This window comes from Rhea pennata, chromosome 17 (genome assembly GCF_028389875.1).
Source record: "Rhea pennata isolate bPtePen1 chromosome 17, bPtePen1.pri, whole genome shotgun sequence".
NCBI lineage: Eukaryota > Metazoa > Chordata > Aves > Rheiformes > Rheidae > Rhea > Rhea pennata.
In genome coordinates, this window is record NC_084679.1 from 9,844,988 (window position 1) to 9,858,307 (window position 13,320).

Consider the following 13,320-nt stretch of genomic DNA (forward strand, 5'->3'; position numbering starts at 1 on the left):
ATTACTGTACCACTGTTTCCTCATATCATAGGAATCTTAGAAGTTTGGGTTTGTGCAGAACCAAACAATACTGCTCAGGAACATATGGAGGGATGAGAGAAATAAGGCAGATAAAATATTCTGTGAAATGCTACTTCCCTAGGCTTGTTCTAGTATGGGAAAGAAGTAGAGCAGTACAGTTCTGTTGAATGTTTTATTACCTAGGTAGCTGGTTTTGAAAGGAAAACACATTTCATGGTGGTGAGTTTTTGGGTTGTTTTTTGTTATTGCAGTCACACACCTACAGGGTTTTAAATTGCAAAAGGAATCATTCATTCTCATTCTGATCTTTTATTCTTCAACTAGCTGAGTAGCTCATGCCAGATGAACGATAAACTCTTCCCTTCTCATTACTTTATTAAAGTAATATAACTTCCAGCACTCCAGAATGTAGTATGTTTTTATAAGATTTTCTGCAGACATCTCACTGTGTATATACCTTGGTGATATCAACACATTTTCCTTCAGGAGGATCATAACCAGGAAGTGGTGGGGTGTAATTAGGTCCATCTCTCTCAAAGGGAAAAAGTCCCTCATCTCGTCTTATTGCTGCTTGATATAACTCCTCTGATTCAAGGCGCAGCTCCTTTAGTGCCTCTTGTTGAGATGCTACAAGAGCCTGAATTGCTTTCTTCTCTGCCTCGTCTTGTTTCTGCTTATACAAAGACCACTTTTTCATAAGTAGAACTCTTCTTTCAGTCTCCTCAAAAGACAGAGTTTGAAGACTTCGCACTCTGATAAAGAATAAAACAACATTGTAATAGAAAAATCTCTTGCACCCTGAAGAGCAAATTACCCCCCCCCAAAAAAAAAATCCCATCCCAAGTACAAGCTCATGGTGAAAGACAGTCTTAATTACCTGTTGCTTTCTGAGTATTTAGGCAGTGTCAAAAAATCCTCAATTGGAATCATTTCTGGGGCAGCTTTTTCCAACTTTCTTATCTTCTTCTTCATACGATCCTTCTGTGCTTGCTCTCTCTTTATATCTACTTTCTTCTTCTTCTTTGGTTGTACTCTAGCAAGGGAAATAATTACATGCATGAAAGAAGGCATGCTCTCACTGAATTCAACACCAGCAAGTTGCAATTCAACTTTATTTTTCTAAAAACCATTCCTTCCCATTGCCTAATTTTATCCCTAGTTGAAATTCCAGTCATTATCTTTAATAAAGTAATATGACTTCCAGCACAAGGTTATGAGATTTTCTGCAGATAGAACTGTATCTGCCAGAGAAGAGCAACCTCCAGTTCTGTGCTAAAGGTCAGAATTACTTTAGGAAGTTCCACAAAATTTGAACTGGAACTTGTTTCTAACTAGCTCAGAGCGCAACAGGGCAGGTAACAGGTTTATCTTCAAATACTCTGGTCATCTAAGATTGAAAAACAGTGAGAGGGTGATTGTATACAAGTTTTTAAAATTTCCACGCTTGAAGCCAAATTCAGGGTCCAGAAATTACTCCTCTGTTGTACTTATCCATACAAACCCAGTATATGTAAGAGGACATACGCCACACCACAAACAAACTGATCCTCATGGTAGTCCTGTAGGGTATCATTTCTGCTTTACAGGTAGGAACTTAGAGATAATGCAGTTACTGGTTGGCAACCAACTTATTTTGCAAATGGGTACTAGAAAGCAGGCGCTCCCACTTTTAAGTTTGGTGTTCAAATGTCTAGAAGAGGCACACTGTCTCTGCAGCACTGCATACAAACAGCCTACTGACAAACAACCTGTAGGATGTGAAAGTCTCTCTGATAGTAGCAAAAAGTTACCGTATCTTAAAGCTACAATAATTTAAACCTAGTTGCATCAAAACAAGTATGGATACCAAATCGTATGAGCATAAATATAGGCTATCTAATATATAACTTTAATATAAAGTATTTTCAGTTTAGCTAGTTTTTCATTTCAACTGTTGCTGAGAAGGGATCTGTAGAACACAGTTTAAATATGAACCACAAATCTCCAACCATATTATATGGTTGAGGAAGCAAGTAAACACAACTAAGTGTGTTTACATGCAATACATGCATGCAAGTACATGCAATAATTTTATAGATTAGCATTAAACTCTTCTCAAGGACCCAACAGCTTTGCTGTTTTTGCATATAATATCCTAAATGCAAATATCTGCGTTCAAAAACTAACTTGGATTGGGGAAAATTTATGTTCCTGTAAAGATGAAGACACATCTATGTAACTCAATGAAAGTTGCAGTCACCTCATAGGGAGAGATGCCTTAAATGCCAGCAATGAAGTTTGCCAGTGACTTCCTTGAAACTGAACCGTCTGGGGCAGCCATGAACTAAAGAAGAAAAAGAAACATAAAGTATTAGGAAAATCTGAGTTTGATCACGTTGATCTGGGAAACTGTACAAAATATTCATTAAAGTCATACAGAACAATGATGAGTTTTGAATCACCTTTGACTGTTTAGGCCACGACAGTATATGGCATCAACCCAGAGACAAATGGACCTCTTCAACCAGGTAACTGAATCCAAACTTCGGAGTGTTCAACACTGAATCCAGATGGGTCCGAACAAAAAAATGGATAACTTAAGTCTATGAATGGATTAAAGTGATTTTATTCTAAGATTCACATAATGCTGTTTGAAAGACTCATTCTGGAGAAATAAAGTAACCGCAGTTTAAATCGGAACCAGAGAGAGGAAGTTTCCCAGGCCTCAGAGGATGTCACGAAAGGAAGATAACCCGCTACCGTGCTTCAGCACCAGCTTCTCGCGGCAGTTCACGGGGCACGGCCTAGGGCTGCCCACACGGCCACCGGCGCCGAGGCGCAGGCCCAGGCCGCCGGGGAAGGAGCCACCGCAGAGCCCGGCGCTCGCCGCGGCCCCCGCCAGGTGCCTTCGCTGGGCTCCAGCCCGCGGCCGCAGCGAGGGGCGCCCGCCCCGCCCCGCCCCGCCCCGCCCGGCCCGGCCCGGCCCCCCGCCGTACCTGAGCCAGGCCCCGCCGAGCCGCCGGCCCGCCGCCGCCAACATGGCTCCCGTCACCCGGCGGCGGCGCCGCCCCGCCCACCGCGCCGCCCGCGCGCTGCTCCCGCCGCTCCCGTTCCGGCTCGCAAAGGTTCCGGGGCGCCCCGGCGCCCCTCCCCGGGCCGCGGCCCCCTCCAGGCGCTGCTGGCCCGGCCCGAGCGAGGCGCCGGGGCCCCCGGGACGTGGCGATGCGGCCTGAGCGGCCCAGGGCGGCGCGGCCGAGGCGAAGCCGGGCGGGGCGCTGTTCCTCCCGGCAGCCGCGGCGGGGCCCGCTGCCGCGTAGCGTCCGCGCGGCGCCGCCAGCCCTCCCCGCCGCCGCCCGCGGCCCGGCGCCCGGCCCCTGCCGCCGCCCGCCCGGCCCCGGAGCGTTTCCGAGCGTCCTCGGCATGAAGCCAGCGCTCATGTGCGCAAGGCGAAACCGCCCCTGGCGGGCGGCTCCCTGCCGCCCCGAGCGCTCCCCAGTCCCCGCGGCGGCGCGCAGAGCTCGGCCCGCGCCGCCGCCCCGCCACGGCCGCCGCCCGGCAGGGGGCGCCGCCGCCGCGGAGGCTCCGTCCCCGCCTTCGGCACCCCGCGGGCGCCGCCATGGAGGCGGGGCGCGGCGCCGCGCGGGAGCTCGCCCCCCGCCCGGCCCAGGCGGGGGGAACGCTGGGGCTCGGGGGCGGCTGTTTCCCGCCGGGCCGGTTAGGCGGTTGCCAGGCGCCGAGTTCCGGCGTTGCCGGGGAGCCGAGCGGGGGATGCGGCCAGGCGACAGCGGCCGCGGCTGTGGAACGGGCGCGGGCGACGCCGGGGCATGGAACGGCGCTGAGGCGGCTCCGGCCGGCGGAGGGGGCGGGCAGAGCGGAGTGCGGCGGCGGCGGCGGCGGCAGCAGCGGCGGCGGCGGCGGCAGCCCATGGTGGCCGGCGGCCGCTGAGCTCGGCGGCGCGGAGCGGAGCCGCGGGCAGCCCGGGCGGAGCCGCCCTGGGGCGCCGGGGGCCGCGGCCCGAGGGGGCCCCGGGCGGGCGACAATGAGGCTGCTGAAGCCGACCTGGGTCAACCACAATGGTGAGGCCGGCGGCGGCGCGGGCGGCAGGTGCCGCGAGGCAGGTGCGTGCGCGGGCCCCGGCGGGGCAGGTCGGGTCGCGGCTGCCCCACCGCCCCCACGGGCCGCGGTTGCCCCGCTCCGCAACCGCCGGGAGCCGGGGAACAGCCGCCTGGTGCGAGTTAACCGCAAAAATGTAACCGACCCCGCGGCGTAACGCGGTTGCCCGGGCGGGGGGGCGCTTTGGGGTGCAACAAGTTTTCGGAGCCTGGGCTTGCCTGGTGCCCGCGGCGCCCGGGCCGCGGCAGTGGGCGAGCAGCGCCTGACGCGGTTTGCCAAGGTGAGTGGTGCAGAAACGAAACCGCGGCCTCGAGGGAGGCGCCGCTTCCCCGGCACGGAGTCTGGGTGCTCGAGGAGCCCTGGGGAGGGGGCCGCGGAGCAGCGGGCCGTTGGGTTCTGTTGGGGCCCCCGCCGCGGCGACGGCCGCCGCGTTGGGGCAACGGCTGCCGCGGCAACGGCCGCTGCGTTGGGGCGACGGCCGCCGTGTTGAGGGGCCCCCACCGCGGCAACGGCCGCTGCATTGGGGCGCCCCCACCGCGGCAACGGCCGCTGCGTTGGGGCGACGGCCGCTGCGTTGGGGCGACGGCTGCCGCGGCAACGGCCGCTGCGTTGGGGCGATGGCCGCTGCGTTGGGGCGCCCCCACCGCGGCAACGGCCGCTGCGTTGGGGCGACGGCTGCCACGGCAACGGCCGCTGCGTTGGGGCGACGGCCGCCGTGTTGAGGGGCCCCCACCGCGGCAACGGCCGCTGCGTTGGGGCGCCCCCACCGCAGCAACGGCCGCTGCGTTGGGGCGACGGCCACCGTGTTGAGGGGCCCCCACCGCGGCAACAGCCGCTGCGTTGGGGCGACGGCCGCTGCGTTGGGGCGCCCCCACCGCGGCGACGGCCGCCGCGTTGGGGCGACGGCTGCCGCGTTGGGGCGTCCCTGCCGCGGCGACGGCCGCTGCGTTGGGGCGACGGCCGCTGTGTTGGGGGGCGCCCCCGCCGTGGCCTCTCTCCCCGGAGCCCCTGCTCAAAAGTCAAGAGCTCATCTGCGGCACGTGTTCCGCGGAGCACTGGCTCACCACGGCGAGCAGCCAAGTGCTGCTGGCTGGATGCTGAGCTGCCTTCACCTGCCTGGCACAAGTTGAGCAGTGGGACCAGTCCCTGTTTGCGAACGCGCCAAATGATGGCTCGAGTCTCGTGCAGTGCATGGGAAGGAGAGCGGAGGCCCTCACACAGCAGTTTAGTCTGTCAGTCTGGCGTGGAAGTCCCGTGCACGCGGCAGTGCTTACTGCAGTGGTCCCTCCTGGCCAGCTGTGTTCAGGGTTAAAGTCCCCAAGTGGATGAGCTTCCGCGTCAGCCTGCTGTGCTGTCATTAGTTGGGGGGTGGAAGGCTGTTTTGATTGAAACTTTCTGAGTTTGTACAGTATCTTGTCTGCCTCTCCTCTAACGATATCATAGTGATGGGTGAAGTAAAACACTTTAGAGTTAAGTGTTAATATTGAGACAGAAATCTATATTTTTCTAAATTAGTAACTACAGGACAACATCAGTGTTTTGTATTTGCACTGCTTATGAACACTCTGAAGAGGAACGTTTGTATCATTCCTAGTGTAGCAGTAAGAAGAAATATAACATGTGAAGAGCTCCCTTTTTGAGTGTGCAAGCTTTGTCCTCAAATTCATGCATACAACATTATTTTGACTATAAATTTTATACACTGATATAAATGCCTATAGTTGGACTTACCTAGCTGCTTTCTATCTAGAATAAGACCAAGCTAGAGCCCAGCTCATTCAAGTTGGAGAACTTTCCTTTGAGTTAAAAAACAGTTGCAACTTTATATCTAGCCTTCAGTAGGCTTTGCTGTTTTTGTAATCATGCCACAGGTTTTAAGAACCTAGCCTACTTAAGCCTAATGTTGCAATTCATGTGCATCTTTATTACCCTAATTATATAGTCAGCAGATGAACCTAGACTTGTAATGAAGGGTCACACTGAACTAAGAGAAACATGAAAGTACTTTCAGTTGAGGCATGGTTTACATTTTTACTCGGTTAATCTGAACAAGTGTAGCATTTAAATCTTGATCTTTGGCTGCATGTGAGCACACTGTTGTATGCCTCTCTGGATCTTAGCATCAGCGGGAGCCCATTTGCAAAGACCATTCCTGTCTTTCCCTTTCCCCACTCAGTTTGGGGATTTTCATTTTATTGAATGGACTAGAACAAGTTTAGTGATTCTTACAGGCATACATTCTCCGTGAATTAACAGGAATCAGAAATCAGTGTCACATGGAAATCATGTTCAATACAAATGGAAATTGTACACAGCTCAGCTGAGATGCTGTGTATTTACTATAAAAGCACTTTAATACATTTTGGTTCTATAGGTTTTTGTCTTGGAGTTACTATTGTTGACTTATCTGAGTACTTATTGGAAGTGTTTATTCAAATGGATATGCTGTAAGTCTTTCACACTGTTAATGCTAATTTATTAGATTTCTCATGAAATTCTCATCGTAATCTTGTTCTCATCTTCCATATTTCTTTGACTTAGAGCAGGGGAGCATATTGAAAACCATAATTTCATGGCTGAGGGTGGTGGTGGTGGTGAGTTAAAAATAAACCTGTAAAATGTAGAAGGTGTGTTTCTCCTTCCTGGTTTCTTTCATTTGGTACCTATGTAAAGATGTATCATGTATCCACCAGCTGTATATACATATTTTGCACACAATTCTTTGAGGACCTTGGTCTTTCAAGATGGTTAGTGCAGGTGAGTGCTGAACCCTACAGGAGATCCCTTGTAATTCGGAGAAACTTTTGCAAACCCCAATGTACTGTGCTGTTCATGTATAACAATTTGTAGAATTAGAGCCTGCTTTTGTTTAAATGTAGGCATAGAGTTTATTGTCTCTTCAAGGTATAATGGTGGAATGTAAATATTTGAATTGATTTGTGAGTCATATTGAATGTTACGTAGTAGATGGGCTGGAAGCAAAATAAATAGAAACTCATTCATATTGTAGTACAAAGTCACTGAAGATTGTCTTTATAGTTCATTGATTGTTGCCTAAAGTTAAAAAATAACAAAAATAACAAATATTTAAAGCTGCCCATATTTTTTAAGATGGGAACCTCTCTTTGAGCTATCTTGACTGTATTTTTTTTTCCAGCTTGTTTCACTATTATTATTTCTTAAAGCACCCGAATACTTATAATATACGTAAAGCAAAGAATTCAACAGGATGTCTCAGTCCATCATAAGGTGTTCTTTTTCTGCTGAACTTAGTTTTCTTTTTTTGTGTTGAGTGATATTGGAACTTCAATAATTTAAGCTATTTTTTCTAGAGATTATTACAAGAGTAAGAAATGTCTTAAACCACAACAGGTTAAATTTTATTGTTAGTGTTCAAGTTACTTATATTTTGTTTTTATGCTTAATTACTAGCAGGAAATTCAAAACTTCTCCAGTGGCCTGAGTATCCAAAATGTAGGAAAGCATTTATTCATTTTAAAACAGGATTCTTTTGCCCTTTGGCTCTTTTTAACAGGGTTTAAAAACGTAATCAGTTAAAGGAAGAAGCAGACCCCGAGAAGGAAGTGGTTGCTATCAAAAAATGGCTCCTTCTCTTTATTTTGAGAAAATATCAGAAGTGAGGGACAAATACAGTATCTGTGATCAGTTTATAAGCCATAAGTACTATGGAACAGGTTTTATAGCTTTAACCTGTGAGAGTTGTCCACTACTGTAGATGGTCTTACCCCAATAACTGCACCAGGCAAGAAGAATCACCCTGAAAATGACTTTTTGCCTTTCTTAATTTCTGTCCTGTAATCAGTTAATCTATAGTCTCTCTTTCTCTAATCATTTTACATCTGTAGACTTATAAAACTAGAAGGAAATGTAAGTCTTCGTTTACTTGAGCAAACAATCTAATGATTGTTGAAGTTGTTCTGTGTTTTAAGGGATATAGAAAACATTGAAGTGTATTGAGCAAATAGTGATTAAGAACTACCAAGAATTTCCTTTTAGATTGTAAAAGAATTAATATACATTCACAAGTATGCAAGTTTTTATTAATGATCCCATGTTTTAAATGTGTCTAATCAAGACAAGCTGTTTCTCAATAGCCGAGAAATTGTAAATGCATGTAAGTCTTGGAAAAGAACACTAGAAAGATTTTCCTTGTCAAGGAAAGTGTGTTTCAGTACTCATGCTTCTTACCACTAGCTTAGAGACTTTGAAGTGCCACTATGAAGTCCACATATATTTTACCTATCTCTACTCATATGTGTGCCTGTGTAACAAAGCTGAGTTGAAACTTCATGCAGTGTTTGTGCTAAATGGGAACTGAATTTGTTTGTGATTTTGATACACTGCTTTCTAATAAATAGTAAAGGTAAAACTCGTTTCTGGAGATGAACAACTTTCAAGCTCAGTTGTTTTTATTGAGGATTAATTTGCATGCCCCAAAAAACCCAAACAAAAAGAAAATAAACAACCCCACAGCAAAAGCTGCCTTACCTAACTCTAAAAGTACTGTATGAATCCTTTTGGAGTGTTCTGAAAAACTTGATTTTTTCTACTTTAAATAGGCTTTTTTGGTGCACTTGGAACTTTTGCACTTGGAACCTCTTTTTTTTTTTTTTTTTTTTTTTTTTCTCCCATGTATCACATAAAGTTACCTGTATCCCATTCAGATCTGCCTTTAACTTTTAACACACTTACTTTCTACTTTTTTACAAATACAAAAAAAAAAGTATGTAGCATTTTGTTGTTCAAAGACCAGTGTGTTGGTACTAAGTACTTGTATTTTGTAACAGAAGCAAAAGTGCTGTTCTGTGATTACTTAAGGTGATAGACTGTTCTTCTGAATCCTTCCCTTTTCAGGCTCCTGGAGAGGTGGTGGTGTGGTGGTTAACGGCGAGTTTTAAAAGGACCGTGAGGGCACTTGGCTAACGTGTACACAGCAGTGGCTATGTGCAGACCTTCTACTTCTGAAACACTTCACCTCACTGCTATAAATATAAAGTCATATACCTCTGTGCATATGAGCGTGAGTGCGACTCACCCATGCAGTGCCTTCTGGTTTCCCTTGGGCTATAGGGCATCATGTGCATGAGGTGTGTTCTCTTTTGCTTCTCATATGAAACTCCACTGCTTGTACAGAAATAAGGAGCAGACCTGCGAGTGTGTCCAGTTATAACTAGGGCTCTTCTACAGACTGTTCCTTGGGAAAAGGGCCCAAACTGTGTGCTGCCTCGTTTGGGTTATACCCTATGCATCTGTGCATCTCTGTGCTTTCTGGTGCTGAATTGCATAGTAGCTCTGCTATTGCCTAAAAAGCAAGTGTGAACAATCTAGCTCAAGTGGCAATAGCTCAGGCTTGTAGATCCAGTAGTTGTTTCCTGCAGAAAGCCCTAAGCAGGGCTGCCGCGGTGCTTGGCTGTTCTCTTAACCAACAGGTAAGTTGTATGCAGCCAGAGGCAGGAATGGAATCCTGATACCGGTGGTCTTGAGGTAGGTCATAAGTGGTTGCTTCCCTCACTGGGTTGCTCTTCTCAAGTTACACTTACGCATTCCTCCACTAATGAAACTTGTACTTGAAGTGCAAGAGCACAAAAAACATTGTGGACTAAAGGCTATGGGCTCTGAACAACTGTATAGTCCATGATTAATCATATTATCCACAGATCTTAGAATAGCTTCCAAAGGAATTTGAAATAAAGTCCAGATTGACTTGGAAATGATATTTTATCCAGGTCAACTTGTAAATATTTTGCTGTGCTAGTATATAACATGGCATTTTGTAGTTACTGTTTGTGTTTTGAATAATGCAAGATGTTCACTAAGAATAGGTGACAGATTGGCAGTGGGGTTTTTTGAGACTGGATGTAGTTTGACAGATCTCCTGTATTTGGAAAATGGAGGACTCTTATCTATAGAAGCTCCAAGAAGTCTGCACTTTGATTTAATAAAGTAATGTTTCTATAGGGGGGGAAAGCATACCTTTCAGAGTGAGGATTAAACATTGCACTTGTTAGCAAACAAGATGCATCTGGATGTTGCTGGTGAGATTCATTCAGAGACTTTTCTTTCTGTAGGTAATGTGGCTAAAACTAGCCCAGCTCATTGGGTGTTATCTATCAGATGGGAACTATTTGTTTCTTACAGGAGATGAATTTCACATGCACAAGCTGCCATGCTTTAAGCTAATTGGCTGATCCTGCATGGCTCATTCTGTATGGGTAGTTACCTGTGGGAGAAGTTCTCTTCATCAAACCTAGGAAACTTTATCTGCTATTTCTTTGAGGGCTTTGCTTATCAAGGCTGTCTTTCTTGAGTACGAAATCCATACGCTTTTTAAACTTTGCCTGCAAAATGTTGCCCTGTGATCTGATGACTGAGACCTCCACTGAGATTTGAGTTTTTAGGACTAACAACTTGTGAAATATCTACTCAATGCTGATTAGATCAAAAGCCACATTTATGCTAGGACTAGAATTAATAACTGGAAATAAAACTTTATGCTACTGTATAAACACGTGGAGCATTTACACTTGAAGAGGCTTTCCAATACAAGTTCCCTCCAATGTCGTAAAAGATATTGGAGAACTGAAAGAGGCACAGAGAGGAGAGACCAAAATGAGCAGAAGTATGAAACAGTTTTTCTACGAGGAATGACCGAGTAGACTAGGACTCTCAGCTGGAAAAGGGAGGACTGAGTGGGAGGTACGGTGAATGTGTATAACACTGAATGGTGGGGAAGGAGTGAGTGTGGAATGATTTCTTCCCATCCAAGAATTAAGGGCATCAGAGAAACAGGTAGCAAGTGCTGAGCACATGAGGTAGGTTCTTCACTGAGCTGCATAGCTGAGTTGTGGACCTCCATGCATCAGGGGTAGTGGGTGATAAGGATTCTAGACTTGAAAAATGACTAGAGGAATGTGTAGAAGATAAGCCAATTGCAGGGTACTGAGTACAAAGATCCCATCTCTGGTTCAGGAAGTCCAAACTGTAAATTCTTGGAGCTGGAAGATTGTTCTAGGGAAGAACTGTTGTGTGATTGCCATTGTAGATAATCCTTAGGTAGATACCTGGTGCTGGTCCCTGTTGAACACAGAATATTGGGCTAGGTAGACATTTTCTCTAATGTGGTGTGGCTGATTTTAGGATTTTATGATGGATTTGCAGCTAAATTACCTCTGGTTCTGTAAGTAAGATAATTTGTTAAATTTCCATCAACTCCATTTGTGGAGCTACACAAAAGCTTTTCCCAGAAAGAGGAAGCTAGGTGATGTTACTAATCCTGAAGAATTGTGCTCTTAGAGTAAGGCAGAAATTGGAGATGTTATGATAGTTTTAAGACATAGCAAAGAAAAAGGTAACTACATTTTAACTCCCTTTTTTAAAAAAATATAATCTAATAAATATTTTAGTAAAGCCTATTGTCTTTTGGGTTTAATAATGTCACATCTTGTAAGTAGCAGGTATCCAGATTGTAGCTTCAAATGTAGATGTCTTCAGTTTATCACTTTTAAAAATTGGAACAAATGATCATGTACGCTCACAAAGGTAGCTCTCAGAAGAGATCAATGTTATCTTGTAATTTTAGGTGGCACACTAACATTTTAATGTCAATTTCTGCAAAGCAATAGGCGTAACACTGATTTCACAGTCATTCAGAATGTGTGTGTGGTGTGTCTATTTTGCCCAAATAATGAGAAGCCAATGTGTCTGCTAAACAAAAACTTGCCATCGTGTGCTTTGGTTGCAGTTACTTTTTAATGCAGTCTTTTGCACCTTTTGGAAAGGGTGAGTGGTGGAATTGGAGCAGATGAGGGAAGGGAGGGGAGAGAGGCAGGCAAGGTGCTATTAACAGTCAATTTAGTGGAATGGAACTTCCCATGCAAGACAGCTGCATCTGCTAAATGAGTTTTAAGTGCAGTATTGCTGAACTACAAACCACATGAACTCTGAAGCCTTATTCATATGGGCATTTTCATCTATGGAATTTAGTCTCCCCTGCTTATTGATGTCCTCCTGCTAGAGGTTACAAACCCTTCTGATTTGCTGGGCAATTGTTTTCTAGTCCTGTGCGTGATACCTAATCTGCTATAAGCAAAATGAACCAGGCTCATTCTTTGACAACTGGAGGGAGCACTTACCTGATCTTGTGCAAGGGCAGGTCTGAGCATAGAGTAACTTCCTTCCTTGGAACTGTTGGCACAGATGAAAGCCTTTCCCACTGCGAGGTCTATGGAATAGCCTGTTTCCGTGAGTGTTAGTTTTTTCATCTAGTTTAAATGATGCACTGACTTAATTTAAGGGAATTTCATTATCTTTGGAAGAGTAAAATAATGTTTTCTTTCTGTGCTCAAAATGTTCAGCTTATCCCTGTATGTTACATTGAAGGTAGTAGAATAAAGGATAGATTCAGGCTCAACAACCTGAAGAGAAGCTGTAGCTTAACATCAGCTTGTGTGTCTTATGTGGTTTAAAGGACATGGAAGGAATGTAGTTTTAGTGCCATCTTTCTGTACTTAAGGTCTTTGCTTGGCTGCCTTTAAAATTTTAAGGGAAATCACATGTCAGGGTTGCATTAAGAATCCAAATAAAATAAACCTTAAAAAAAGTGAACATAAAAGTTATTCAAAGCAGAGTGCATATCCCTCAACAAGTAAGAAATACTGGACATTTTATAGCGTAAAACGTATGGTTGGATAAACTGGGTAAGTTCCCCAGGTTTTGTCATTTATGTCTTAGCACACCACAGCAATACAATGCAAGAATAGACATACCTGGGAAATTTATCAAATAATCTTGACAGGTGAGTTGTGGTTCCTTTTGCCACTACAACAAACTGCCATCTTTCGTGCTGGCAGGCTTGTGATCTTGCTTGCGGGAGCATTCTTATTTGTAGAGAGTTCAGACTGCTGCCAGAAATTATTTGAATGTAGAAATCACGTGTAGTCCTTAGGTTTTGCTGCTTGAAAATCTGGTGTACTTCAAGTCATCCTTAGCACTAGCTTTTCCAGCACTGTTGAAAGGCAACAAGTTACTTCTGTGTACCACCCTCTACCCACTCCTGCAGAGGCTGAACCAACTGTGAACGTAAGGAGAGTGCGTGATCTAATGGTCAGAGCAGAGCAGGCTGAGAGTGGAGACTGCCTGCTTTCAAAAGCTGTTCCCTCACTATGCTAGTTATTTGTTGGATAGTTT

At 46.1% G+C, this 13,320-nt stretch overlaps 2 protein-coding genes across 3 annotated transcripts in view; one reads left to right on the top strand and one right to left on the bottom strand.

The window, feature by feature from the left end:
- Window positions 1–179: 179 nt before the first annotated feature.
- On the bottom strand, window positions 180–3,099 carry MRPL40 (mitochondrial ribosomal protein L40). Its single transcript, XM_062589843.1, has 4 exons — window positions 2,997–3,099; window positions 2,261–2,344; window positions 899–1,054; window positions 180–773 (listed from the first exon to the last, which is right to left on the bottom strand). Exons 1-4 carry the CDS (start codon window positions 3,038–3,040, stop codon window positions 464–466), a joined length of 594 nt encoding a protein of 197 aa, XP_062445827.1. The 5' UTR covers window positions 3,041–3,099; the 3' UTR covers window positions 180–463.
- Window positions 3,100–4,001: 902 nt separating this feature from the next.
- LOC134148144 (protein HIRA) overlaps window positions 4,002–13,320 on the top strand; it is a 38,380-nt gene continuing 29,061 nt past the window's right edge. Inside the window, exon 1 of one of the 2 annotated variants that reach the window (XM_062589966.1) lies at window positions 4,002–4,118. In XM_062589966.1, the coding sequence (XP_062445950.1) occupies window positions 4,040–4,118 (79 nt within the window). In that variant the 5' untranslated portion in view covers window positions 4,002–4,039. The remainder of the gene's footprint in view (window positions 4,119–13,320) is intronic. The other variant, XM_062589967.1, reaches the window with a different exon arrangement.

What these genes read in the sequence shown, in the direction of transcription:
- MRPL40 (XM_062589843.1), bottom strand. Translation starts at nt 3,040, where the DNA reads ATGTTGGCGGCGGCGGGCCGGCGGCTCGGCGGGGCCTGGCTCAG. An exon ending in CTCGGCGGGGCCTGGCTCAG is followed by an intron (nt 2,345 to 2,996) that starts GTACGGCGGGGG and finishes TTTCTTCTTTAG; the next exon opens with TTCATGGCTGCCCCAGACGG. An exon ending in AAATACTCAGAAAGCAACAG is followed by an intron (nt 774 to 898) that starts GTAATTAAGACT and finishes ATTCTTTATCAG; the next exon opens with AGTGCGAAGTCTTCAAACTC.